Source organism: Barbus barbus (genome assembly GCF_936440315.1).
Source record: "Barbus barbus genome assembly, chromosome: 16".
NCBI lineage: Eukaryota > Metazoa > Chordata > Actinopteri > Cypriniformes > Cyprinidae > Barbus > Barbus barbus.
In genome coordinates this window covers 28,134,095-28,161,950 of record NC_136744.1, presented here as the reverse complement: position 1 = coordinate 28,161,950, position 27,856 = coordinate 28,134,095, and the positions used below count along the sequence as shown (strand labels likewise).

Genomic DNA, 27,856 nt, shown 5'->3' with positions numbered 1-27,856 from the left:
TTAGAGGGTCCTACCATCCCACAACCGATTAAACCATATCCAGATGCTCCTGAGTAAATTTCTACAAGATTTTCCAAAGTGTTGTTTCTAATGACTTTAAGAACAGTCGACACACTGTGTCCAGTCATGGGGTTAAGAGCAAGCTTGTGAATAAATGTCTGTAAAACTTTCCAAAGTTTGTCTAGGCAGTGTTTCTCAGGTCGTCTGGAGTGCCAAAAGTGCGGGCAGGGCGGCTAGTCATGGAGGAATATAAACAAATTCAAGATGACAAAATATATAGATATTGTTTTTCACAAAAAAAATAAATTTTAAAATTTTAAAATAAATACATATAAAAATAATAATTGCTATTATTGGTAAGAAATAAGAATAGGTTTACAGTCAATAAATGTTGATGTTTATGGCTTTGACAAGCAAGCTTAACTACAAAAATGGCATGTGCTTTTCATTTTGAACATGGTGTAACTGAACTTTTATTTTAAAGCGTGTTTTTCAACTTCATAAACTATTTTTGTGCTCTTTTTATGCTATTTATTCTGCTGATTACTCAGGAGGCTTGCTGAGAAAATACGTGAAAAGATGTTTTGAGACACTGCATTTAATTTCATTCACACTCTTCAAACCTATTTTGTCTGTTTAAAATTTGTCTCTGGCTGCAGACGCTGACTTATATCATTGGCCAGAACTGGCACAACCTCCATCTGCAGTGAATGCAACTTCAAAGGCATCTTCACTATGAAGGTACAGATGAAATTAGAGCCATAACACTACGAAACCTGTGGCAGCACTCACGAACACAGAGACACGAGTTCAGGTAAGAAAACGTGACATGGTGTTCATTAGACCTGCGCTTAATAAACAAGCTGTTTGCTTTCATGGAATTGTGATTATTGCATATTAGAATTTTATGTAAGCTTCCTTGTATTTTGTAAATGATCTAGTTGAAAGGCTATTTTCAAAGGCCGGTGTTCATATATTTCCAGCACTAAATGTAGCGTGAAGAATGTTTGATCATTTTGGACATGTCGAGGTCTGGTGGGTTTAAATGGAGGGTCATAAGACTAACCTTATAAGATTCGGGCTATTGTGTTTCTCTGGAGAATTGGTCTAGGGGGCAAAAGTCATGTGATGTATTGACTTTAGACTTAAACTCATTTATGTTGTTATTCTAGCTGTGTTTGTGACTAATTTGCAGCTTGGTTCTGCATATGATTTTACTGCTGAGACAGTATTTTGTCTTATCTAGTCCGTACTACGTCAGAACTCAAAATAACTCTTCCTTTCCCATCTTCTGTTCTCAAGCTGCATAGAGCAGATATGAAGCTTTAGTTTTGGTTTTCCCTCATAATGGCCTTGTCAATGCTTATCAAGAAATGAAGGCTAGCAGAGAACGTGTTTGAGTTGTACAAACCAGCTGTATTTGTGTTTTTGTTGAAATCAGAGTGGGCAATAAAGAAGGAGTAGTTCACCCAAAAATTTAAATTTGTTGAAAATGTACTCGCTGTCAGGACAGGAGTTTGTTGCTTCATTGGAACAGATTTGGATCCTCTGAATGGGTGCCGTCAGAATGAGATCCCAAACAACTGATAAAAACATCACAATAATCCACACCACTCCAATCCATCAGTTAATTTCTTGTGAAAAAATCTGCATGTTTGTAAGAAACAAATCCATCATTAAGACATTTTAATTTTAAACTGCTGCTTCCAGCATAAATACAAGACTATAATAATCCATAATATTTCTTTCTCCAGTGAAAACATTGTCTCATCTGAATCAGGACAGAAATATGCAGAGATTATGTGGATTTTGATGTGAGAGGACAACTGGATGGACTGAAGCAAGCATTATAATGGATTTTGGACTCAAAAGCAATGGTTTAAAGTTAAAATGCCATAATATTGGATTTGTTTCTTACAAACATGCAGCTTTTGGATCCGCAAGATGTTAACTGATGGTCTGGAGTGGTGTGGATTATTGTGATGTTTTTATCAGCTGTTTGGACTCTCATTCTGACGGCACCCATTCACTGCAGAGCATCCATTGCTGAGCAACTGATGAAATGCTTAATTTCTCCAAATGAAGAAACAAACTCAAATATTAGATGGTCTGAAGGTGAGTAAATTTTCATTTTAGGGTGAAATAATATTTGGATGTCTGATTTCAGATTTTATCAGATGTTCTAGTAGGTTTGTAGGACGATCTGTTGTCTGCTGGTTCACTAGGCTCTCTTGGGCCCATTCCACAGAAATACGCAACAAAGTCACATGGAACATGGGTCACTGGGTCGGTTTCCTCTTGTTGTCTTTGCCTCAGGTGATAGTAGGATGTGGACAATGGGACATGGTGTGTTTTGAGTGGACGTCAGGATCCTCCTCCCTCAGAAGGTTCAGCAGGAAGACCCTTTTCATGCCTGTGGATAACAATCAGAGAATGGTCTGCTCTTAGCATGCGTTCTCCTAATGCTTATGCTGTGAAATGTGGCAGTTTTACTAATCTTGTATGAGAAAACACACCTTGACAATGCGTTCATTCCAGCTTTTTTCTTTTGTAATGTCATTCTGGATTCAATCAGATTTCAATCAGAAACAGGACTATTTGTTAAGTCACATTTCAATGCAAATGAATGTAAAATAAATGCAATAATTAAAGCCACCTCCATTTATTTTCAATTCTTTGATTCAAAATAATGATGTTACAAAATAATTATGATACAAAATAAATCTGGGGTGCAAAAAGTACCAAACAACATAATGCAATAAGAATAACTATAAACAAGGCACTACACATTTTAAATCTCAACAGTCATAGCATCTTAAAAATGAAGGCATTGATGGTTCCATGAAGAACCTTTAACATTTATAGAACATTTCCACTGCAGAAAAGGTTCTTTATGGTGGAAAAGGGATGTTTAAATTAAAGCGAAACACTAAGAAAAGTGGTTATTTTAAGAAATGTTCGCTAAAGGCTATTTGGGGAGCCCAAAATAGTTTTTCTATGCCAGGGGTTTTCAAACTTTTATGTCAGCCGAAGCCTTTGGCCTACATTATTCAGGCTACTTGAAGTACACTTGAGATTTTATGTAAATATTTCAATAATTTAATGCCATATCTGCATGTTTACTTTCCAAAAAACAATAACAACAACAACTTAACGGCTATAGTGACCAACTCTAAACAGCTCTTTTCTTTATTCTAAATTGACAAGACAAGTATATGGAAACTATCCAATGTTCTGTTAATCTTAAAACAGCACATCCCTTATGAAAATTAACCATGGTAACCACAAATTAACCATGGTTTTGCTACACCATTTTGTAGCACTACTGTGATTACTCCACTTTTACTGTAATAAAACCATGGTTAATTATCATAAGGGATTGTACAGAAGTCCCAATATGATTCGCGATACACAATTTGATGTCCCGATCTGAGTAAAATGATCAAACACTGCCTTAGCTCTCTGGTTTGAAGACGTCAACTGAAATAAGTGAAAAAAAATGTTTATTATAAATAAAAATATCTAACACAAATCTACAAACATACTCAGGTGAGGTAACTATAGTGAAATACTCCATTAAGATGAACTGCACCTCAAAATGCACGTTAGATGGAAACATTGTGCACTATAATCGAGTTTGTAGCTTAATTCACTATATTTTAAATAATTTGAGCACTGCAATTCAGTTGGTGACATTTAAAAAAGGATAAAAAGCATCCAGTCACCTCATACCATTGAAGTGAGTGTTAAATTGATCAGTATTGTAATAAATATTTGAGAAATTATTATTGTATCTGATTGTATTAGTCTATTTAGAGTGCCAGTCAAGCTAAAAAGAGCAAATGGGAGAAGCAGATGAACACAAAACAGCAAAACAACATAAATTTGAACTGTGCATATGTTTTAAACACTTTGGCCACCTTAAGTTCTTTCTCTGTACATGTATTAAATGTACATCCTTGAAAGCGTGCTCTATATTCATTTATGTCTCCCAAACAAAGCTTCGTGACACAGGATATATGTGTATCTATTTAGACATTTTTTTAAGGAGTAGTTCACCCAAAATGGATGTTTACTTGTTAAACTTCACGTCCATGGAGAGACTGGCTCACTCCAACCATGACTGCTTTTAGACTAGACAGGGTGTAGGTGGAAGCGGTCGGACTGCATAACTGCAAACAGAGTCTAACCACACGGTTATATTCAAGCGGCAGCCCATAAGAATACAACACGGTTGCCAGTTCTATTTTAAACATACAAATTCATCTGACACATAACCCAACCTACAGACGTAAACGAGTCATAACAAGACACAAAACATTCAAAGTGCTTCGAAAATGAGCATCATCTTGCTTACTGGACTTATTTCTTAAACTATTTTAATTACAAATCACACAGTAGATCTAAAAACAAGAAATGACATTTCCAAGCCATTTCATTCCTGGATATTTCAGGATATTCATGCACATGAGAATTGAGTGTATCATGAAAAGTTGCTGAATGGAGCCAGACCTGAAAGTGATTTTATTTAAATGATGCCTAAATGGCTATTTGATCAATGTTAAGTCATTTAGAGGTTCAATGATTAAGACGAACACATTTTCTTAACAATAATATCCATGAGGAATCATGTAAAATAAGACCATTAAGTGTAAAAAGATTTAATTTTCTATTTTAATTTTGATAATAAATTTTATAATTTTTCTCTGAATTCTGAGTTTAAATGTTGCAGTACTAATCTTGTTTCCACCACAATTGCGACTTTTTATCTCACATTTTCTCGCAATTGAAAATGTAAATAAACTCAGAATTGAAAGATATAACTCAAAATCCTGACTTTTTTTCCCTCACAATTCCGAGTTTCTCGCAGTTCTGATAAAAGTCACAATTAAAAAAACTAAATTAATAAATTGCGATATATGAACTCAGAATCGGGACCTCTTTCTCATCTAAATTGTGAGATAAAAAGTCGCAGTCATTTTTTTTTTTTTTAGTGGCAGAAACGTCATTGGTGTCTATGAAATACTTCCAGGAATATATAACTTATGTTGCTTTTTTCATTCACTTTTAGGACTTACAAAAGAATACATTATGCTTAGACTGGAATATTTTTAGTGCCAGCATGCAGAGATAAACAACAGCAGAAATAATTCATCTAAATTTAGAAGACCTCAAACTTGTTCAGTACATGATTGTGACACTACTAAATATTCATTTGGCTGCAAGTATACCTCGACTTTAAACAAAATCTGTAGACATCACATGTCCTTGCAAATGCGATAAAGACATGCCGTTACTCTTTAGGAATCTCAGAAAGTGCTGCTGTGTTCTGGTGGGAGTTTTCATCTCGTGTGAGTTTGACAGCAGACCCTCGTTCCTCTGGGTGTGAAATGTCACATGGAAAGTGTGTGTCTCCTCACTACTAACAGAACAACAGATGTCTTTCATTATCAATAGGCAAGGCAAAGTGCAAAGTGTGCTGTCACATGCTTTAGGGGAAGCTATATTTGGCCATGGCGGATTGTAGCACCTCATTCACGGCTGAGAGAGTATGTACAGCATATATGCACAAACCAGGGCCAAAGTTGGTCTGTGATGACTTTGGATTTGGCCCACCATGCTGTTTTTGTTGTATTTCTGCAGTGAATTTGATTTTAAAAATGAACCTGTCAGACTGTGTCTCGTGTTTCCCGCCTCTCGTGTCCATATCCTGTAATCATTAGTTCATTAGTCCCTAGCCCTGTGTTTAATTACTGTTTAAGAGCCCGTGTCTGCTCCTTACTCCCAGAGCAGCGTGACAGAACCATGTCAAATAACTGTTTTCGATTTTTGTTTATTTATTTATTTTTAATGTAATACATTTTAATTGCCCACAATTTTTAGCCCTTTGTATTAAAAGATTTGGGCAGTGCATTCATAATAATGAATGCACATTTTTTATTTTTATTATAACTATTTTCTATTTAGAAGAAGCAAAGACAACAAAACTATGAAATAACAAATGCAAATAGTTACATTTGAGCTTCTTTTTGTGTAGATTTGAGGACATTCTCTCAATCTACTTCATGGGATGGCACAAGTTTCTCTCAAAAAAAATAAATAAATAATTTCAAGCACTTAAACATTTTGTCAAGTGTGTCCAAACTTTTAATTTGTAGCTTCTGAAACCGAGACGTTTTGGTCCGACCTAAACATGCGGCAGTATTGTTGTTATTACTGAAAAGGATCAAGATCTAGTTATGATCAAACTGTGCTGCAGCTCGCCTCCTCTAGCTCTCATCAGTGTGTGCATGGGACGGTCCCTCATCAAACTCTGCTGTCTCTTCTGCTCTCCACACATGAAGGTAAGGCTCGGTTTTTACTACAGTACTTTACTCACATCTCATGTACTTCACTTTTATCGCGCGCGTTAGGCTACTGTTGTGATCATTTCCTTTTGAAACCTGTATTTTCAAATATCGATAGTCAAAAGTTGAAAAAGAGTGTTCTACTGTGTTTTTTGTTGGTTCGGTATTTTCAAGCACGTGGGTTTAAGTCCCGCGCTGCGATGTTTTAAATGTAACATTAACACGCGAGAGCGTGTTCAATTCGGCGCCAAATTATTGGCGACTTTAAGAAATATTCTTAGCAAGCGGAAACTGATAACTAAGTTTTCTTCACTATTTGTAAATATGTGTTGATTAAGTTTGTGAATTTGTCAAACAGTATTATTTTATTGTTTGTTGCTCACCATGTGGACATGATTGGCACGCATAAGTCATTCACAACTAAACGTTGTATGTTTTTATTTTAATAACCTAAAAACTTTGGGGTTGTGTGGTATAAATGTGTTTGGTGACTTGAATATCCATAGAAGCAAGTGAAATGATGCTGTGATGTTTATTATGTATGCTCGACACTTTTATTAAATAATATCCAAATAATAATAAATTGAAATGTATTGGATTAGTCCACACAACAAGAACATCATTCAGCATTAATTTATGTAACATTTCCTTTCTATACATTTTGTTTTACGTTTTTTGACGGGGTGGTAACTGATGTGACTGGGTGGTATGGAAAAGTCATGTGACTGGGTGGTATGGAAAAGTCATGTACATCATGTAAAAACAGTTACTCATCAGTGATAGTGTTCATTTATTTATAATCCTAACTCAGAAAGTGACTGAAAGAGATGAGTAATACATGTAAGAGTGATATAGTAAGTGAGTGAATGAATCAAACAGGGTTAAATTAACAGAAAAATAAATGAATTAGCCTATTAGAATCCTTGATTTCACACATCCTCACATTCAAACAGGAAGCAGAACCACTAAATTACATCCCTTACCACCGCGTCACAATAAAACATGTTACGGGGTGGTACATTTCATCCCAAAATGGCCACAGATCTCCCATGTAGTCAAGTTCCACACCCAGCATACATGCATTCAATCTGAAATATTATTTTATTTGCATTAATAATGCAAAAACAAAAAATGTTTTCCCTATCTATTTTGCATGACGGGGTGGTTGGTTTAAGTTTGACAAACCCTGCCTAACATGTAAAAGCAACACAGAAACAATGTAAAAGAATGTCAGTACTAGCCTAGTTTTTTCGCATTGAACTCATGTGTGTCATATTAAGGCATTAAAAGGTGGTGTCAATGTTATTTGGAGTAGTTTGAAGCAAAACTAGGGTTGGGGATTTCAAGAGGTTGGAGTGGTTTTATAGAGTTCTGATTTTACAGGAAACATGGCATAAATAAGCTGACAGAACTGATTGCTGAAAAGTTTTTTGGGGAAAAAAAATGGTTTGTCAATTGCATTACTGCAAAAACCCTCTTTTGGAAACTTAATTAAAAAAAAAATTGAAGTAGCAATTGTGAAATTCAACCAGGACTTGAATTGGGAACCATGTTTATTCTAAATATTCTAATATTCCACTACAGGAAAGAAATACTGCAATTTCATAAACTAATTTCATGACGTTTGGTGCTATCAAGAACGGGTAAGAAACAGGATCATTAAGTGATTCTGCACCAGAATGATTTATTTCTTAATATAATTCCCACACGTCTCTTTGTTCTTGTGTTGTGGAAATAGACCGATAGAATTTGTTCGCAGGGCTTCTTGAACTGAAATCTGTTCTGAGCTTGTTCTTGGATGCGCTGCTTATATTCTCAGGTTACAGACCCTCTCACCAGGTCCGCTCAAGCCTGGGGAGCAGTTGGGGGTTCGGTGCCTTGCTCAAGGGCACCTCAGTCGTGGTATTGAGGGTGGAGAGAGCGCTGGACATTCACTCCCCCCGACCTACAAAATTGTATTACGAGTCCGACTCTCTAACCATTAGGCCACGACTTCCTTTTAGAAGCACTCCCTGGAAGCTGTGTCAGAGGACGGTTTGGGAAACTGGCCAGAGGTGTTTTCTTTTAGGACGTGGGAGGTGTACCAAACAGGATGAATGAGTGATTGCAGGCTGCTGGGATTCATTTGTGGAGTGCAGCTATGACTGTGCGCATTGGCTCGTGTAGAAATGGAAGGTTTAGATGACCTCTTTCAGATTTGGCGCATGAGCTGTAAATCAGAGATATTTTGGCAAGGGTTTGGAAAAATGTAACGGGACTGGTTGTTTGCAGATATAAGGCTTTTAATGAGTAAAGACGGACGTCTTTTAAACATTACTGTGTGTATGAGTAAGAATGAACAATTAAACAATTTTTAAAAATGTTTTGGACCAACTATAAAGACATTTTATATAATTTATATATAAATTTATAAAATATAAAAAGTATATATAAATGCATATACTCCTTCAGAATATTTATATAATAAATGCTGTACTACCATTCAACTATTTCTTTAAATTATTTAATACTTTTAGTCAGCAAGGATGCATCAAACTGACCAAAAGTGTCTTTAAAGACATTGTTACAAAAGATTTCTATTTCAAATCGATGCTGCTCTTTTGAACTTTGTTCATTAAAGAACCCCGAAACATGTATGGCTGTTTCCACAAAAATATTAAGCACCACAACTGTTTGCGACATTGATTATTATACACAATTTCAGTATCTGTGGAGAGAACTTATTTCTCAAATGTTTCAACATACAATGAAGCAGCATAAAAAATGACTGATTATATTGCGTCCCTTATTTTGACCTCCTGTCAGCCAATAAACCTCTTCACTAAGAGGTCTGTTTTGTATATCATAACAGCTGTTTGAATGAAAAGTACTTCAGTGTGCTCTCTATGTACAGAAATAGGAAGTGTGTTTATGCAACTACTGAAAGTTGCTTTTTGGAGGAGGATGATGCATCAGTTTCAAGCATGTATTTATTTGGCATCCATATTTGCTTATGCACCATAAACATCATCATTTAAGCAGATTAGTACATAGAGAGAGCTTTATTATGGTCCATGGAGATGGTAGAAACCAACATCACAGTCTCTCATTATGGTCTTAGTTTATCTGAAACAACATGCAGAGCAACAGAATCCATTTCCAAGACTTAAACTATAATAAGCACCATACAAATATATTAAAAAATTGAATTCACAGGTATCAATATTAATGGCAATTCCAGCAAGTAGAAACACTGAGGCTGTCCGTCCTAGAGCTAATTAGTTTCTCATTCTGTTTATTTATATTCTCAAAGAATTGAAGGATTAATCAATATTTCACCCTTTCTTGAGCGCAGAGGATTTTGTGATTCGTTCCTTGAGGGTTGGAGATTTTTCCCAAATCCAGACGATCTGTTGCTTGAGCTCAGGAAATTAATTTTTTGTTGTTATATGAACCCTATACCAGAGGCTTAATAAAGCAGAATATGTGATGTATTTAAAATATTGTTTTAGAGATTTAGGCTAATCGCAAGCACATGGAAAAATGACACTGAAATAAAAATAGAAACATTCATTTAGCTATTACAGCATGTTTGCGTTATTGCTGCCAGAATATCCATTGACAACATCATATTTTTGAACAAAATGCAATAATGATGGATGTTTACATGGTAAATAATGAGGGCTACGGTGATCTCAGAAAGTATTTGGACGTTTAGTCATTCTTAAAAATATCTAAATATCATTAGTATATCGAATCATAGCTTTGATGTTAGAGAAACACAGCACAAGCATACTTTTCAAGCTGAACCTTACACTAAAATGATGAAACAAAAGATCTGTGGTGTTGTGGTTCATTATCACTCAATGAAGCCGGTCTCCATGTGATTTCAGATTTGATGCCAGATTCTGGAACAAATCAGTGACAGATCCATCATACAGACACGATGACTGCCACAAACGCTCCACGAGACAGGTATATATTTGACTTTCTCATATGAAACAAATGCTCAATAATGACACCGCATGTGAATAACGTGACATGTCTTCCAGGTATAATGCTGTATGGATCATATTCTTCATTCTGGGCCTGGGAACTCTGCTACCATGGAATTTCTTCATGACTGCTACCATGGTAACAATCGTCTCCTTGGAACCACTGTTAATGACACACTTTAATCGCACATTATTAGATCAATCCATCATTTTGTGAACTCAATTGGATTTGGAGTGCTCGTTCTCCCCAAATGGTTTTGACAATACAAAATGAAGAAACAATGAATATTGCTTTTATTGGGGATTAAGTAGAAATGTTCTAGTAAAAACCTAAAAATATTGCTTTTTATTGCTCTGTATTGTTATATTAGCGTAAACAATAATTAAATGTCAATCTTATTTTTTAGCAAAAATTAGTAACAAATTAAGAAAAGAACTTGATTTACTTGCATTATAGCGATAATCACCCAAAGATGACATTTATCATCATTTAATCACCTCCATAATCTTCAAAACACCAATTTAGATAATTTTTAAAGAAACATGACAGATTTCTGTCCCTCTGTTGAAAGTCAAGGTAACCAAAACTTAGAAAACAAAAAGGTTATAAAGGTATCGTAAAACAAATCTATACGAGTTCAGCGGTTTAGTACGATCACTTTATATGATGAACAGCTTTAATTTAGGTTTTGTTTAATTGGACTTTTAATGGAGAGGCAGAAACCTCTCAGGATTCTTTTTAAAAATCTTAAGTTGTGTTTTGAAGATTTTTTTTTCATAGAGAAATCTGCATGGTTCATTTAATGATTGTTGTCTGAAAAATCTATGCATTTTGAGAGCGCATTAACCTGTGAATCTAGTGTACTTGGCAACAATGACTGTCTGGTTCTCATATAAAATACCTCCTGTAAAATGTATAAATGCAGATGGATTTAGACTCTATGATGTTTAAAGTAATAAAGCCATAATTCATTCAGAATTGAGAATATGAACACAATGCGCAAAGCCTCTCATTAAGCGTTTTCCTCCTATATGAAATCATTAACACTAACACTTAATATGGCTTAATGCATAAGACCAATTTTGATATACAATTTATTAATAAAATGTACTATATATCCCGTCTTGAATTATGATGCTGACACGGTTTAATCCAGCGGTTGATCTCATTCTGATGAGTCATTTATTTTTAACTTTTTTAGTGTTACTGATTAATGTGATAGTGATACACATTCACATTTTCCCAAACTATAATGCCAGACTAAAATATGCTGAGTGCAACATTTTGAAATATGATAGGCAAGCTTTCATTGCATCTAAAGGTTGTAGGACTCATTTTAGCTCGCATTCTCCGGTGATTTATTAAAGGGCATACTGATGCACAAAACATGATTTTTACTTCATTTCTTTTTTTTTAACACTGCATTTGTAACTCAAGGAATGTAATTTTATTGACATGAGTAACTGTAATCAAATTACATAAATTAAAAATGTAACTTTACTGCGTTACCAGGAAACGTAATTAAATTACAGTAACGCGTTATACCCAACTCTGACTATATGTCTATGTATGTAGTGTTTTCCACCCATACCGCAAAATGCTTAATGTGGCATTATGGACAAAAGACCAAACTCAATATAGACGACTACTCCTTATTAAAACAACAGTTTGTAATAAAACAAACAACCAGGCCAGTAGAAAATGTCCTTACCATTGAGCCCTGTCAATACTGTCAGAATCAGTATCATAACACTTGTACAAAGATCTATAGAACAAGTAGGTTACAATACAATTTAAAAAATAAATGAAAAGAAAACAGGATGACTTTGAATAGCATAATAGTATAGTTGTTAGGATGAGCTGAGCAAGTCTTGCATATGTATTTCCTGTTTTAATTGTGACTTCCTGCTTAAAGAGGAAGAAATGGATAGCAAAACAAATAAAATAAAGATGAGACACGCATGCATATGACTGTGAAATATGAGAAATATGTGAAAGTGACAATATATGTGACCCTGGAGCACAAAACCAGTCTTGGGTCGCTGGGGTATATTTGTAGCAGTAGCCAAAAATACATCGTATGGGTCAAAATTATCCATTTTTATCATGTTCCATGAAGATATTTAGTACATTTAATACTGTAAATATATTAAAACTTAACTTTTGATTAGTAACATGCTTTGCTAAGAACTTCATTTGGACAAATTTAAAGGCAATAGTTGTATCTCGGCCAAATATTGTCCGATCCTAACAAACCACACATCAATGGAAATATCATTTATTCAGCTTTCAGGTTAATTATAAATCTCAATTTCGAAAAATTGACACTTATGACTGCTTTTGTGGTCTAGGGTCACAATATTATGTATATGTACTTTACTTTACTTTTACTTTTGTCATTTAGCAGACGCTTTTGTCCAAAGCGACTTACAAATAAGAAAAAGTAACTAAAACTAAAAAGTTACAACTCTATAAATACTATCTACCCACATATTTAAGAAAATAAAGAAATTAAATAAAATTAACACATGCATATAACAACAACATTTCAATAATAAACATATCAATGAAAAAATTAAATAAAAAGCTACTACTAGATGTAAGAATTAAGAATATAGTATATGTGTGTGGAAATGTAAATATGTGTGTGAAAGTCAGAATGTGTTGAAAAATAAAGTGTATATATCTACGTAAGCAGAAACGCATATGTATGTGAAAGGAGAATGTAAGTGTGTTAGAAGGCCAGAATGATTTATGGCTTGCACATACAGTAGCATAACTTTACAAAGTGTACCGCTCAAGCTCTCATTGTCTTCTTATTGTTCTTCAGTACTTTACCGACCGTCTGACTGACTCCCAGAAAAACGGAAAACACAATCTGACAGCCAATGTGACGGTGGCAACAAATGATCATAACGTCCTAGAGTCAAAGTTCAACAATGTGATGACGCTGTGTGCAATGGTACCACTGCTAATTTTCACCTGCCTCAACTCCTTCATCCACCAGAGGTGAGACGAACGCTGTATTTCATGTGAGAAATGTACATGAGTAGAGCTGACATCAATCAAAGACAGCATGAAATGGCTTTCTTGAACACACAACTAAGTTTACCCAACTGGATAGTGAAGCTCTTAAAATGTAGTTGTGTCTGTATTATAATTGTCATTTAATTTTCTAAAGATGTGTTGTTCCACTTATCATCAATTGTTAACATTTGAATGATAGGACTGACAGTTCTCCATATGCAGTAGGCTGCACATACATATGCTAAATAGAGATTGCTTGCTTTGATAGATTATAACAAGTAACATGGCATTGACATTCAGGCCTTGTACATCAACAAAACTTCATATGAAGTGTGTCCAGGTCCTCCACATATTTAAAGATGAATAAACAGACATCCCTTCGTTATATTTTTATATTTATTATTTTACAAAAATAATTAAATTCAACATTTTACAAAAAATATATTCTATAAAAGATATGTTCCAACTATCATAAATGAACAAAAGTGTTGGTCCACAAAATATTTGTCATACTAAATAGTATTTACCTCATCATTTTGCATACAAGAATATTTATGATTTTAAACCACAAAAATCAATCACTACAGTATCTAGAGAGATGCTCCCACCGTTCCTCCATACCTTTCTTTACAGTTGAAACAGCAGCAGGAACCCCTCATCCCTGCATCAGGTTTGGACCAAAAATGCGTAGAATGCTGTAAAACGTGACAAACAAAGATTGACAATTGCGATCTTTCCATTAATATAGAATAATACAAAGATAATTAGTCTCAAACAGAGTTAACCAGCAATTCATAGTGAAATGATGTGGTTGCTCAACCAAGTTACTTCACTGATCACCTGCAAGGGTACGGTGATCAGTGTATATCATTAAAAATATCATATGTATGTGAGTGATTGTTTTGTGTGTGTGTGTGTGTGGTGTGGTATGGGGTGGTAAGTACATATGTGTGAGTCGGTGAGATGAGTGTTATTAAAAAATTGCACATTCAGTTAACATTCATTATATGTTGTAAGAATATTTTTTTATGACATAAAATGAAATCTAACTGAATGTGCAATTTTTTTAATAACCCTTTTTTTTTTTATAATAGCTACATAACACTCTTACCTACCCTTATACACACTCTCACATATGTATTTACCTCTCCCCACACACATGATATTTTTAATGACACTGATCACAGAACCCTTGCACAGTATCTTGGTTGAGGAACCACATCATTTCACTGTCTTGCTGGATAACACATTCACACACACACAAACATGCATACATATGCATTATATGTTAGTGATGTCTAAGTAATAACGTGCCTGTGTACAGTTCAAAACACATAAGCATGCCGAACTGTTGGTTACACATGCACACAAATGACACACACATTCAGGTTTTAAGTCTTCGTAAGGACCAAAGATGTTTTTTTTTACTTACCAACACAGCAAACTACTTCTTTTTAGCAGTTTGCAAACAATTTGACTTATCTTCTTATCAATGCTATTTCCTGTTTCAAAATACACTGACCAAAATTATAAACGCAACACTTTGTTTTTGCCCACATTTTTAATGAGCTGAACTCAAAGATCTAAGACTTTTTCTATGTACACAAAAGGCCTATTTCTCTTAAATATTGTTCACAAATCTGTCTAAATCTGTGTTAGTGAGCACTTCTTCTTTGCCGAGATGATCCATCCACCTCACAGGTGTGGCATATCAAGATGCTGATTAGACAGCATGATTATTGCACAGGTGTGCCTTAGGCTGGCCACAATAAAAGGCCACTCTAAAATGTGCAGTTTTACTGTATTGGGGGGGTCCGGGGGGGTTCGAAACCAGTCAGTATCTGGTGTGACCACCATTTGCCTCACGCAGTGCAACATCTCCTTCGCATAGAGTTGATCAGGTTGTTGATTGTGGCCTGTGGAATGTTGGTCCACTCCTCTTCAATGGCTTTGTGAAGTTGCTGGATATTGGCAGGAACTGGAACACACTGTTGTATACGTCGATCCAGAGCATCCCAAACATGCTCAGTGGGTGACATGTCCGGTGAGTATGCTGGCCATGCAAGAACTGGGATGTTTTCAGCTTCCAGGAATTGTGAACGGATCCTTGCAACATGGGGCCGTGCATTATCATGCTGCAACATGAGGTGATGGTTATGGATGAATGGCACAACAATGGGCCTCAGGATCTCGTCCCGGTATCTCTGTGCATTCAAAATGCCATCAATAAAATGCACCTGTGTTCGTTGTCCATAACATACGCCTGCCCATACCATAACCCCACCACCACCATGGGCCACTCGATCCACAAAGTTGACATCATCCAAATTCTCTGAAACCCCTTTGGAGACAGCTTATGGTAGAGAAATGAACATTCAATTCAGAATCAAAATCAGCTTTATTCGCCAAGTGTGCACAAACACACGAGGAATTTGTTGTGGTTTTTAAGAAGCTCTGGTACATACATGCATACATACATACATATCTGACATGAGAACAGAAACATTTCAATAAGACTTAACAATAATAATAATAATGTGTAAGAGTCTGAAACAGAAGATTTATGTACAGATTTGTGCCTCATTTACTCTATATATACAGCTGTTTAGATATTTACAAAGTACTAGGGAGAGAGTCAATAATTAGAGATGGGGAATGAGTTACAGGCATGAATTACTGGACACAGGTAATAATTCCTGTGTTAGTTGTTTAGGCTGGCGATGGCATGGAGGGAAAAAAACAGTTTTTATGCCTAGATGTTCTAGTGCACAGAGATCTGTAGCGTCTGCCTGAGGGGAGAAGTGCAAACAGGTCGTGTCCAGGATGAGAAGGGTCTGTGATGATGTTACCTGCCCGTTTCGTCACTCTGGAGTAGTACAAGTCTTGAAGGCTGGGCAGGTGGACACCAATGATCCTTCCTGCTGACCTAACAGTCCGCTGCAGTCTTCTTATATCTGATTTGTTGGCTGACCCAAACCATACAGTTATAGAAGAGCACAGGACCGACTCGATAACAACAGAGTAAAACTGTGTCATGTGTGCCTGTGGCAGGTTGAACTTTTTCAGTTGACGAAGAAAGTACAATCTCTGCTGAGCCTTTTTCACGATGGAGTCGATGTGAGTATTGTGGTGGCTTCTGCCTTTTCTATGAAGAATCACTCTCAAAGTCTTGGGGTTTTGATGCCAGAAAATAGAGTTTATTACAAAATGAGAATAAAGCTGAGAAGTTTTCTGCAGAAAAGATCTGCAGAATGTTTTCTGTGTCCTCTTTAAATAGTTTAAATAGTTTTTCCTCTAGGCGTGTTCAATACATTTCATACATATGCTTTTTACCTTTTTTGGCTGTGTTTTCCTTATATATGCAATTTGATTCCTCCCTAGAGAGAAGGGGCTCCTAGACATGTTATAGTGAGGAAAGAGACCCCCTTTATATTTTTACAGATGTGTCTTATCTCGAGGGTCTGCACATTCCATCTATGCAGGCCTCTGACACACACAGGCATATATATATATATATATATGAGATTATAATGGAAGAATAACTTGATACATAAATGGCTAAATTCACATTAATTATACTTGATTAATTCATATTTTGACTAATAAAAATCTTCTACAGTATCCCACTTCAGGTCCTGGGAGATGGTGGTGCCCAGGAACCTGAATGACTCCACTGCCGTCACAGTGCTGTTCATGATGGGGAGTGGGGGGAGAGCAGGGGGGTTTCTCCTGAAGTCCACTATCATCTCTACAGCGTGTTAAGCTCCAGGTTGTTGTGACTGCACCAGACAGCTAGCTGATCAACCTCCTGTCTGTAAGCAGACTCGTCACCGTCCTGGATGAAGCCGATGACTGTAATGACATCTGCAAACTTCAGAAGTTTGACAGAGGGGTCTTTAGATGTGCAGTCGTTCGTGTAGAGCAGTGGGGAGAGAACGCAGCCCTGAGGAGCTCCAGTGCTGATGGTGCGGGTGTTGGATGTGAGTTTTCCCAGCCTCACTAGCTGCTGCCTGTCTGTCAGGAAGCTGGTGATCCACTGAGAGACGGAGGTGGGGACGGAGAGCTGTGTCAGTTTATTCTGAAGGGTGTCCGGGATGATGGTGTTGAAGGCGGAGCTGAAGTCCACAAACAGGATCCTTGCATAAGTCCCTGGTTTGTACAGATGTTGGAGGATGAAGTGCAGTCCCATGTTGACTGCATCATCCACAGACCTGTTTGCTCGGTAAGCAAACTGCAGGGGGTCCAGCAAGGGACTAGTAAAGTCCTTCAGGTGAGCCAACACGAGCCTCTCAAATGACTTAATCTCCACAGACGTTAAAGCAACTGGTCTGTAGTCATTAAGTCCTGATTTTTGGTTTCTTCACGGGCAACAGCTCTGATGGACATTCCTGCAGGCAGCATGCCAATTGCACGCTCCCTCAAAACTTGCGACATCTCTGGCATTGTGCTTTGTGATAAAACTTTACATTTTAGAGTGGCCTTTTATTGTGGTCAGCCTAAGGCACACCTGTGCAATAATCATGCTGTCTAATCAGCATCTTGATATGCCACACCTGTGAGGTGGATGGATTATCTCGGCAAAGAAGTGCTCACTAACACAGATTTAGACAGATTTGTGAACAATATTTGAGAGAAATAGGCCTTTTATGTACATAGAAAGAGTTCAGCTCATGAAAAATGGTGGCAAAAACAAAAGTGTTGCATTTATAATTTTGGTCAGTGTAATAAGACTAACGTATTTGGACACAGGCGTGGCTTGTGACGTCACGCTTGGATGTGGGCAGGGTTGGATGTCTACCGCAGGCTGCAGCGAGAGACGCTCCTCGGTTATGTTCTAGAGAATAGTGCAATAAAAGGACGAACCTCTTAAATAAATCAAGGCACAGCTTACAAAAATGAAACCAACATTATACGGAACAGTCTGATATTAAGACTGTTTGGAAATGTGATGGCTCAAATAAAGCCTAAAGGTCCTTCGTTTTTTTCGTATTCGTCATCTTTTCCTATCGAAATGCTTGCTACGAATGCGAAAACGCAGAAAATCAAACCTAATCCAAAACATTTTTAATGTGAAGTCGTATTTATTTTTTAACGTGCGAAAATTTCGGACTTAGTGTGCAAAGACCTTAAAGCTTAATCTTTTTATCTGTCGATAGCGAAAGACCAGAAAGTTTTTAAAAAATATAAATTAAAATAATTATAAAAATTATATGTAATTGAATTCTACATGTATTTAATGTAATTAATTGTTACATTATTATTTTTTTTTAAATGAGCTGTCAAGTGTGCTGTGAGTTAAAAGCATTTATTTAAAATAAACATCTTTTGTAACAATGAAAGTCTTTACTATCACTTTTTGTTAATTTAACACCTCTTTGTTGAATAAAAGTATTAATTTGATTAATTAGAATTAATTTTGTTTCAGGAAAAAAGTACTTTTGAATGCAACCGTTATTTTGAATAAATGCTGTTCTTTTGATCTTTTTATTCATCAAAGAATCCTGAAAGTATCTCAGGTTCCAAAAAATATTAAGCAGCAGTTTCCAAACATTGATAAGTCAGCATATTAGAATGATTTCTGTTTCTGTTGTTTCTATTTCTAATGTTTCTATTTCACAGTTTTGTTGGCTTTACCTTTATAAAATGTGGAGAATGAGCTATATAAAAAATGCTGTGGTAATACCTGATCTTGATCTTGTTAAGCTGATCTTGTGTTGTTTTTCCCAGGATTCCTCAGAAGCTGAGGATCTCAGGCAGTCTGTCTGTCATTTTAGTGGTGTTTCTCATCACGGCCGTGCTGGTGAAGGTGGAGATGGCGCCCCTGCCGTTCTTTGCGTTTACTATGATCAAAATCATCTGCATCAACTGTGAGTATCATCATCATCATCATCATCATCATCATCTGTAGTGTGTCTCTTCCAGGCCTCTTGACCTCAGTGTCGTGGTCTTCTCTGTAGTTTTTCTCTCCTCTGGGTCGGGTCACAAGGTTTTGGTTTGTGTTTGGAGTTCATAATGAGGAAAAGATGGCTTGAGTTCACACATACATCCTTTGATGCTGATATTAATACACAGTATGTTTTGAGAATCAAGCTGGGGAAGGTCCTACTTGAAAGAGGAGATCGGACGGCAATGAATTCTTTCATGATGTTCTGTGTTATCATGACCTTTACGTGTTTCTATGTGCATTTATCTCTAATCTTAACCATAATTTTTCTGCTTCGCTGGGTCTTTCTGCAGCGTTCGGGGCGATTCTGCAAGGGAGTCTGTTTGGTTTGGCTGGAATGCTCCCAGCGTCCTACACCACGCCCATCATGAGCGGACAAGGCCTGGCAGGGACGTTTGCAGCCTTCTCCATGATCTGTGCACTCGCCTGTATGTGTTCATCCTTTGCCATTCTCTTTATTTTCTTCTTTTCCAAATCGGAGGAACCGCAATTTGGAAAATTCCAAACCAGCTTTGCTTTTTACCAGATAGCTTCGTTAATTGAAAAAATCTGAAATAAAATCAAATGAAATTAAAGCTAAATAGAAATATTAAAAAAGCTAAAAAATAATACAAATGACAAACGTGCAACAATTTTACCGAAAAAAAAAAAAAAATTATAATAGGATATAAATAATACTTAATACTAGACAAAACAGATTCAAAGTAGACTCAAATAGATGTTTAAAGCTGAAATAAAAAGAATAGTTAATATAAGATAAACTTGAAAAATCTTGCCTTGGCAGCTAGTTGAAGCACTAAAACTAAAATTGGAAAACAAAAATAAAGCTAAATAGAAATATTCTTTATAAAACTAGTAAAGGACAAACGCATAACAATTTTACCAAAACTAATATTAAAATGTTAAAGGTCCCATGACATGCTGTTTTTTGGATGCTTTTATATAGGCCTAAGTGGTCCCTAGTACTGTATCTGAAGTCTCGTTCCCGAAATTCAGCCTTGGTGCAGAATTTCAGCCACTATAAGCCAGTCCCACAATGAGCTTTCAATTCAAATGCACAAAATTACTAACATTAAAATGTAAACTGAAAATAAAACATATTAATACAGTACTAGTATACACTAAAATTGCACCGGACGCATTCAAAGTAAATTCAAACACGTTTAATACCAGAATTAATTGCAGAACTAGTTGATAAGTGATAATGTGTGTTTATATGTCAAAACATTTCTACATTGACTTCCATGAGTACTTCTGAATTGCTAAATCTGTGTTTTGAAGCAACTTGCAGAAATGACTGTTTAGTTCATGCAGGTGTATTGACCTGAGTCTTGTCTTTTCCAGCGGGCTCAAAGCTGCAGGAGAGCGCCTTCGGTTACTTCATCACGGCCTGTGTGGTTATTCTCCTGGCCATCTTTTCTTACCTCGCTCTGCCTAAAATGGTATGATGCAAACTCACATCTGCGTTTCATTTCCACTAATCGATGTTTACATGTTAAAATCTAAAAGTATTTGTTCTGCAGGAGTTTTTCCAGTATTATTCTGAGAGCAATGGCTCCCGATCCAGCACTGATGAGGAAAACAAGATGGATTTGCTGAAGCCAGGTAATGTCCAGCGTTCCTCTAAACATATGATGCCATCAGTGACATCTAATGCTGATCAAACACTCATGCAAAATTATATGAGACTAAAATATATATGACTATATTTTATATGAACATAAATCTAACAACTGTAAGAATAAAAAACACAGTTCCCAATGCATCCGACCAAGTTAGGTTTCACACTGTGAACGACTGCTTTCCATTTTATTTCATATCACACAAGCTGACAGAGAAAACATGCAGACGTTCTAATATTGCAAAGTTTGTGAATACAGTATTTAATCAGGTCACAGAGATGAAGTTTACCAATCAATAAGAAACTGAATTAATATTTAGACAACATGCAGACATATAAGTTTTTGAGGTCATTTATTTGTGCTTCAGAGGATTTTATTTTATTATTTAATATTTTATTATGACATAACTCCTCAGTATTTTAACTTAGGGACACTAGAGCATCTAAAAACTGCAGAGTACTGTCTAAATTAGTTTAGCACTCTTTTAACTTCAATTTTATTGTATTTTATACTAGTGCGCTTAAAAACACAGATTCCTGTCTTAAATGCATTTACACTTTAGCACTCGGTTTTTTCCCCTAATTTATTAAATTTTTATTTGAGCATTTTCTTTGAATTTTATCTTATTTTACATTAATAATGACTGTACCTTAAGTATTTAGATTTATATCTAGACAATAGTGCCTTTTCAAAACCACAGAACTCTCATTTTTATGTTAAACTTGTTAAAATAATTGTATTTTATTCATGGTGGTTGAACAGTTTCTTAATGTGTTTTTCATGATGTTTAAAGACTTTTTAACCCAGTAAAGAGAAACTTGTTTTTGTGTTCCTGGCTTGTAGAGGGTGAAGCAGAGAAGAGGCCGGTCCTGAGCCTGACTGATGAAGAGAGCAAACCCGCCGTGTCAGTGTTAGGCATCTTCAAACAGGTATCAACCAGCTGCCCACATAACCAAGCAAACTAGTCAAGTCACCTTTATTTATATAGCGCTTTTAACATACAGATTGTGTCAAAGCACTTAACAGTATCAAATTGGAGGATAGAGTGTCAGTAATGTATAATAATACGATTAAACACTCAATTTTCAGTTAAAGGCATTTCATTATTGAGTTCAGAGATGTTATTGTCTAGATCAGTTTAGTTTAAATGGTATCTGCTAAATCAAATTGATGATAATCGCTAGAAATTAAGTCTAGCCAGAGGCGACAGCGGCAAGGACTGTGACAGAATGGAGAAAAACAAAACCTTGGGAGAAACCAGGCTCAGTCGGGGGGGCCAGTTCTCCTCTGGCCAGGAGATTATTATTTATTGTTTACTTATTGTTTTAATCAAAATTTAATATAATAAAAATATATTGTTGCAATGTAGTTGGGTATCAAACTAGTGATGCGTAATAAAGCCTCTGAAGAGCAGGAAGTCTGTTTCTAGTAACACTTGTACTGTCTGCTCTCCTGTCTTAGATCTGGGTGATGGCTCTTTCCGTGTGCTTTGTTTTCACCATCACCATTGGTGTCTTTCCAGCCATCACTGTTGATGTCAAGACCACTGTTGTTGAAGAGGGCAACGGTTGGAGTGAGTGTGTTTGCACGTCACTAAATCCATGCTCCTAATCGTTTTCTCTGCCACTGAGAGCGGTCGTGTCACAACTGCTCCTTCTCTTTCACAGATACTTATTTCATCCCGGTGTCCTGCTTCCTCCTGTTCAACCTGATGGACTGGGCCGGCAGGAGCCTGACTGCTGTTTGTATGTGGGTACGTATGTATGTGTGTGTGTGTGTGTGATAATCAGGCTCATACGCAGACGCTTCAAACACGTGCTGCGAATGCTTTATTAGGGCTTGAATCAGACGGAGCATCTGCTTTTTGTATTTGACCGTCCCCTCCTGGGTTTTCGTGGAATTCCTCTTAAATTGTGATCTTGCTGAACAGACTCGAGCTACAAAGAGCAGAGCAGGGAAAACACTGTTGGAAAGTTTCTCTGGAAAATCCTGCATCATTTGAAAGCATTTCAGCCAAAAATGAAAACTCTGTTGTTCTGAACTCATGTGACTTAATTTATTATGTGGAACAAGTTGCTGTTTCCATACAGTGACCACAGGCTGTCAAGCTCCAAAAAGGACCATTAAAAGTGGTCTTCTGAAGTCACGTGATGTCTCTGTGTGAGGAACAGACTGAAATGTTATTCACCAAAAATCTTGCCCTTTGTTGCAGCGCTTCAGTTTCATTCATGCAGTTTCTTGTACATAACTATTTTCATGACTACTCTTTTCATACTGTTATGGTTGGTTGAATAACTGATTGATAGCAAATTACTTATTATACAAATATAATAGATATAAATGTTTAATTTATTTTATCGTAATACAAAAATAGGAAATATTCAATGATTTATTTATCTGTCATATTACAAATACAGTAGATATCAAGGATTTAATTTTTCATAATACAAATATAGTAGATGTGAAGGATATATTTTTTATCAAAATACAAATAGTATTATCAAAGCTTTTATTTATTTAGAAATCATTATAATACACATAGATTATTTATTATAATACATGGTAAATATCAAGTCTTAATTTATAATACAGAAATAGCATATATGAAGGGTGTTATTATAATGCCTTGATGTGTACTATATTTGCTTTTATGCATTTGTGTATTAATAATGATAAGACCGATATTGTTAATGTTGCTGCTAAATCAGCTCTTAGACTGCAGTAAAAGTCAAGTGTAACTGTGTTCATTGGTGCTTAGAAAGGTCAGTGTGAAGGTTTTTTGTCAGTTTGGTCATCGCTGGTTTGATGATCATGTTTGTATGCTCTGAACAAGAGTTGATCTGTTTTGAGCTCAGTTCTTCTCACGACTTGCAAATGTAAGTCAACACAAACTTTTACACACGGAGTTCAGTAACTTCCTCTATAAAACGTCAAACTCCGTCACAGGGAAAAGTGATGAAGTTATCAAGGATTCCTGGCATTTCTGGACTCTAATAACATGAGGACTGGTCAGCTGTGTGCTGCTCATGTGCTGCTCATGTGCTGCTCATTACTACATTCAATCCAACCCTTGTTTCTCTCGAGTCTGTAGATGTTCATCTAAATGAGCGAATGCAATAAGTGTGCACTGGTAGGGCAAGATCTGGGTGATAGCATCATGGGAGAAACTATGAGTGCTTTAGATCAGCATGTACTGAGGTATATGAGGATAGTAAATGAATTTAAGATGTCTCGTCCAGGCAGTAGCTGTAAATTAGCCAGATTTACATTCGGTATTGTCATGGGTTTGGAGTATTTTAGGAGCAAAACCACTTTCACATGGATGCTCACATGACATGTACTGAATGAGGAAGGCCTGTTCTTCAGTCTTTCTCATGCACTGCTTGAGCAGATGGATTGCAGTGGCTTAGCAGCATGGGTTTGACAATGGCCGAAGCGGTCCTGATGGACCTTGGTAGATGATAATGACAGCCGTGTATTCATTTCCAGTGATCTCGTCGGTTGATTGCACAGATACTATTTAAACTGAACTGAGCTGGATGATGATCACTGAATTCAATGAACTGCCTTTAGCTGAAAACTGAGTGTTTACTGTTGTCCTTTTACTTTATTCACACTTTTTCTATTTAATACTGTAAAGCTGCTTTGATAATCTGGATTGTTAAAAGTGCTATATAAATAAAGGTGACTTGACTATTATAATATGTGACCCTGGACCACTAAACCAGTCATAAGGGTCAATTTTGAATAAATCAGCTTTCCATTGATGTATGGTTTGTTAGGATCAGACAATATTTGGCTGAGATACAACTACAGAGAAAATCTGAGGCTGCAAAAAATATTGAGAAAATCGCCTTTAAAGTTGTCCAAATGAAGTTTTTAGCAATGCATATTACTAATCAAAAATGAAGTTTTGATATATTTACAGTAGGGAATTTATAGAATATCTTCATGGACCATGATCTTTACTTAATATCTAAAAAAAATCTTAAAAGTGTTTGGTAACACTTTACAATAAGGCCTCATTGTTTAACTTTATGTATTAAAAAATGTTGAGATTAACAATAATTTGGTAAATGTTGAAAATTATGTTAACTAAGTTAACAAATTAAACCTTTTTTGTTTTACCCAATATTTAAATAAATAAATATTTAATTTTAAATAATATTAGATAAAATAAATATTAAATGCATTTTTTTAAATTTGAATAATATTATTACATATTAATTATATATCAATATTAAATGTGTTATATTAAACATTCTTTTCAGTGTTTAGTCATTAATTCACTTTGAATTGGCTTTTTTCATTTTTAATTTCAGTTTGTGTAATTTTGTTTTAAATTAGTTTTAAATATTTCTCTCTAGCAATAATTATTTTTAAATTTTATTTTTTGTACTTCAACTTGAGCTTAAGTTATTTCACTTAGTTCAGTTTTTTATCTAATATTCATATATATATTTTTTAATTTCTGCAATGAAAACCATTTAAGTTTTCATAAAAATAGTAAATAAAACAAATATAGTTTTGCCTAAAAATAACACTGATTGAAAAAATGTTTATATATATTGGCTCAAGTGGGCACAGTAATATCATTTGTTGTTTTTTGTCATTTATAATTTTAAATATTTATCTTTAGCAATAGTTTATTTTTATTTCCGTTTGAATTTGAGTAATTTTCATACTTCAATATAAAATGAGTATATTAAGCTATCACTAATACAGTATTTACATGAACTGAATGGTGTCTTGAAAAATAAAATGTAATGCATTTCTCCGATTTGGTTTGTTCTGAAGATGATGATGATGAATGTCTGTGGACACATTTGAGCTGAAGTCTGACATGTGCTCTCTGTTCTCTGTTCAGCCCGGTAAAGACAGCATCTGGCTGCCCGTCCTGGTCATCGCACGCTTGGTGTTCGTTCCTCTCTTCATGCTCTGTAACGTGGAGCCCAGATACTACCTGCCCGTGGTGTTCGCTCACGACGCCTGGTACATCGTTTTCATGATCCTCTTCTCCTTCAGCAACGGATACTTGGCCAGTCTCTGCATGTGCTTCGGACCAAAGTACGTACAGAGTATCATCAACATGCAAGCAAAAAATAGACCTAATATCAATATGTGCAGCTTAAGCAGAGAAATGCTGTCAGTTCTTCAAGCGAGCGGATGTAGCACTATTAGTTTCATCCTTTCTGTACACGTTAAACACTGATGCTCATCTAACAGTTCAGTCAAAGTTCTTCATGTTCTTTAATGTTTTGTGTTTGTCCCACAGGAAAGTGTCCCAACATGAAGCGGAAACCGCAGGGGCCATCATGGCCTTCTTCCTCTCTCTTGGTTTGGCTGTGGGAGCCGCGTTATCCTTCGCTTTCCGGGCCATGATCTAGAACCATGGCCTAGTTCTCAGTCTGATGAAGAAGAGGAACTTTAACCCCAGATATACACGGAGCCAGAGAGAACATTTTCATACTGCACACGTATCCGCTTGCCTGTTTGTCCCTCTTGTGTGTTTTCTTGAAGACGTGGAACTGGAATAGACCGTATTCACACAGGGATTAAGAGAGGGACCATCTTCATCAACATTAGGATGTTATGAGCATCATCAGGCAAAAAAAAAAAACGAGCCAAAATCTGTCTGAATTTTTTTTTTTGTATACTTTTTGTAAAATATGCCAATTCAGTATTTAGCAATAATGTATAGTTCAAGTTAACCCCTTTCTGTTTTAGTTATGTGTAATGTTTTTGTAGATATTAACAGTTTTAATGGTCCTGTTTTAGTGATGGCAGAGACATGCAGCTATTAGGGCAGTAGTTCACTGCAAAAAAAAGTGTTTTTTTTTGTCTTTTTCCCTTTGCAAATGTCTATAAATTCTAAATGACTTTTGATAAAGTCTTGTGTTCTGAAAAATCCATCAAAATTAAGTGAGTTTATGCTTAAAACAAGCATAATTTTTTAATTTCTTGCATTATTGACACATTTTTACTTGTTTTAAGCATAAACTCAACTAATTTGAACATCTTAAGTCATTTTTCTTAAACGTCTCTTAATTTGAGAATGTTTAGATATTTGTACTGAAAACAAGACGAGACTGTTTAGGAACTAGTTTTTGCAGTGGTTCTAGATAAATCGTACTGTATCGCACCATTTGAGTTTTTAGAGGCATTTTGAATCATAAGAGCCATTCAGATGTCTGCTGTTTATTTTGTCAGCTGCATGTTTTTGATTTGAACTTGCTTGCTAATAATGGCCTTAGTACATTTTGTCAGCAATGGCTGAAGTTTCTCATTTTAAATGAAGCCCTAAAAGTGTTACATTTGACCTTGTTTATTTTATAACAGCTTTTTTATTAATTTGTTTAATGTATGATGACACATTCTAACCATGTAAATGCACAACTTGCATTGGTGCCTTTTTAATGAGACGCTTTGCCAAAAAGTTGTCAAAAGTGAAATGTGTGGGCAGGTGGGACTGTGAATGGAAATAAACCCATTTCTGTTTGTAACTGCGTGAACGTGTCTGTTCAGTACGTGAGCTGCACCAGAGACTTGTCTCGTATTGGAGCGTTTCAGTAAAATCGGTTTGTAATTACAGTAACTTTGCTTGATTAGTGCCGTCATTCCTGTGGCAAACCCAAGAATATTTTCATTAATGCTTGATGCAACTTTTAAATGTTACATATTCACAAAGGCTGATTTTCATGATAACCATAGGAAGTATGGTATTTTTATTGTTAACTGGGGTCATTGCCATGAAACAAGGGCATTAAAACGACGAAAACTGTTAGTTAACACTGATTAATATTTTATAAACTATTTTATAAATTTTATGAATCTGCTTTATTCATGCATTTTTGTTTTAGCCACACGAGAAAAGGGTTTAATGTCAATTTTATATATGAAAAGAGTGTTTAAATGACTAAATATCAAAGCAAATGTCATGC

General features: G+C 35.8%; 1 protein-coding gene across 2 annotated transcripts; it reads left to right on the top strand.

Moving 5' to 3' along the window:
• Window positions 1–743: 743 nt before the first annotated feature.
• On the top strand, window positions 744–27,740 carry LOC306882325 (equilibrative nucleoside transporter 1-like). 2 transcript variants are annotated; one of them, XM_079436873.1, is made up of 13 exons: window positions 744–814; window positions 10,220–10,301; window positions 10,379–10,460; window positions 13,153–13,331; window positions 19,077–19,216; window positions 19,587–19,721; window positions 20,638–20,735; window positions 20,817–20,898; window positions 21,759–21,844; window positions 22,377–22,488; window positions 22,583–22,668; window positions 25,783–25,982; window positions 26,191–27,423. In XM_079436873.1, the coding sequence occupies exons 2-13, from the start codon at window positions 10,273–10,275 to the stop codon at window positions 26,300–26,302; spliced, it is 1,341 nt and encodes a 446-aa protein (XP_079292999.1). In that variant the 5' UTR covers window positions 744–814; window positions 10,220–10,272; the 3' UTR covers window positions 26,303–27,423. The 2 variants fall into 2 exon arrangements, with proteins under 2 accessions (XP_079292999.1, XP_079292998.1); XM_079436872.1 differs by lacking the exon at window positions 744–814 and adding an exon at window positions 5,787–6,344 and having other exon boundaries at window positions 26,191–27,740.
• The last annotated feature ends 116 nt before the right edge of the window (window positions 27,741–27,856 follow it).

Coding starts and splice junctions, on each gene's coding strand:
- LOC306882325 (XM_079436872.1), top strand. CDS start 10,273: ATGACTGCCACAAACGCTCCACGAGACAG. Junction 10,302..10,378: donor ACAAACGCTCCACGAGACAG/GTATATATTTGA, acceptor CATGTCTTCCAG/GTATAATGCTGTATGGATCA. Junction 22,669..25,782: donor TGACTGCTGTTTGTATGTGG/GTACGTATGTAT, acceptor TTCTCTGTTCAG/CCCGGTAAAGACAGCATCTG.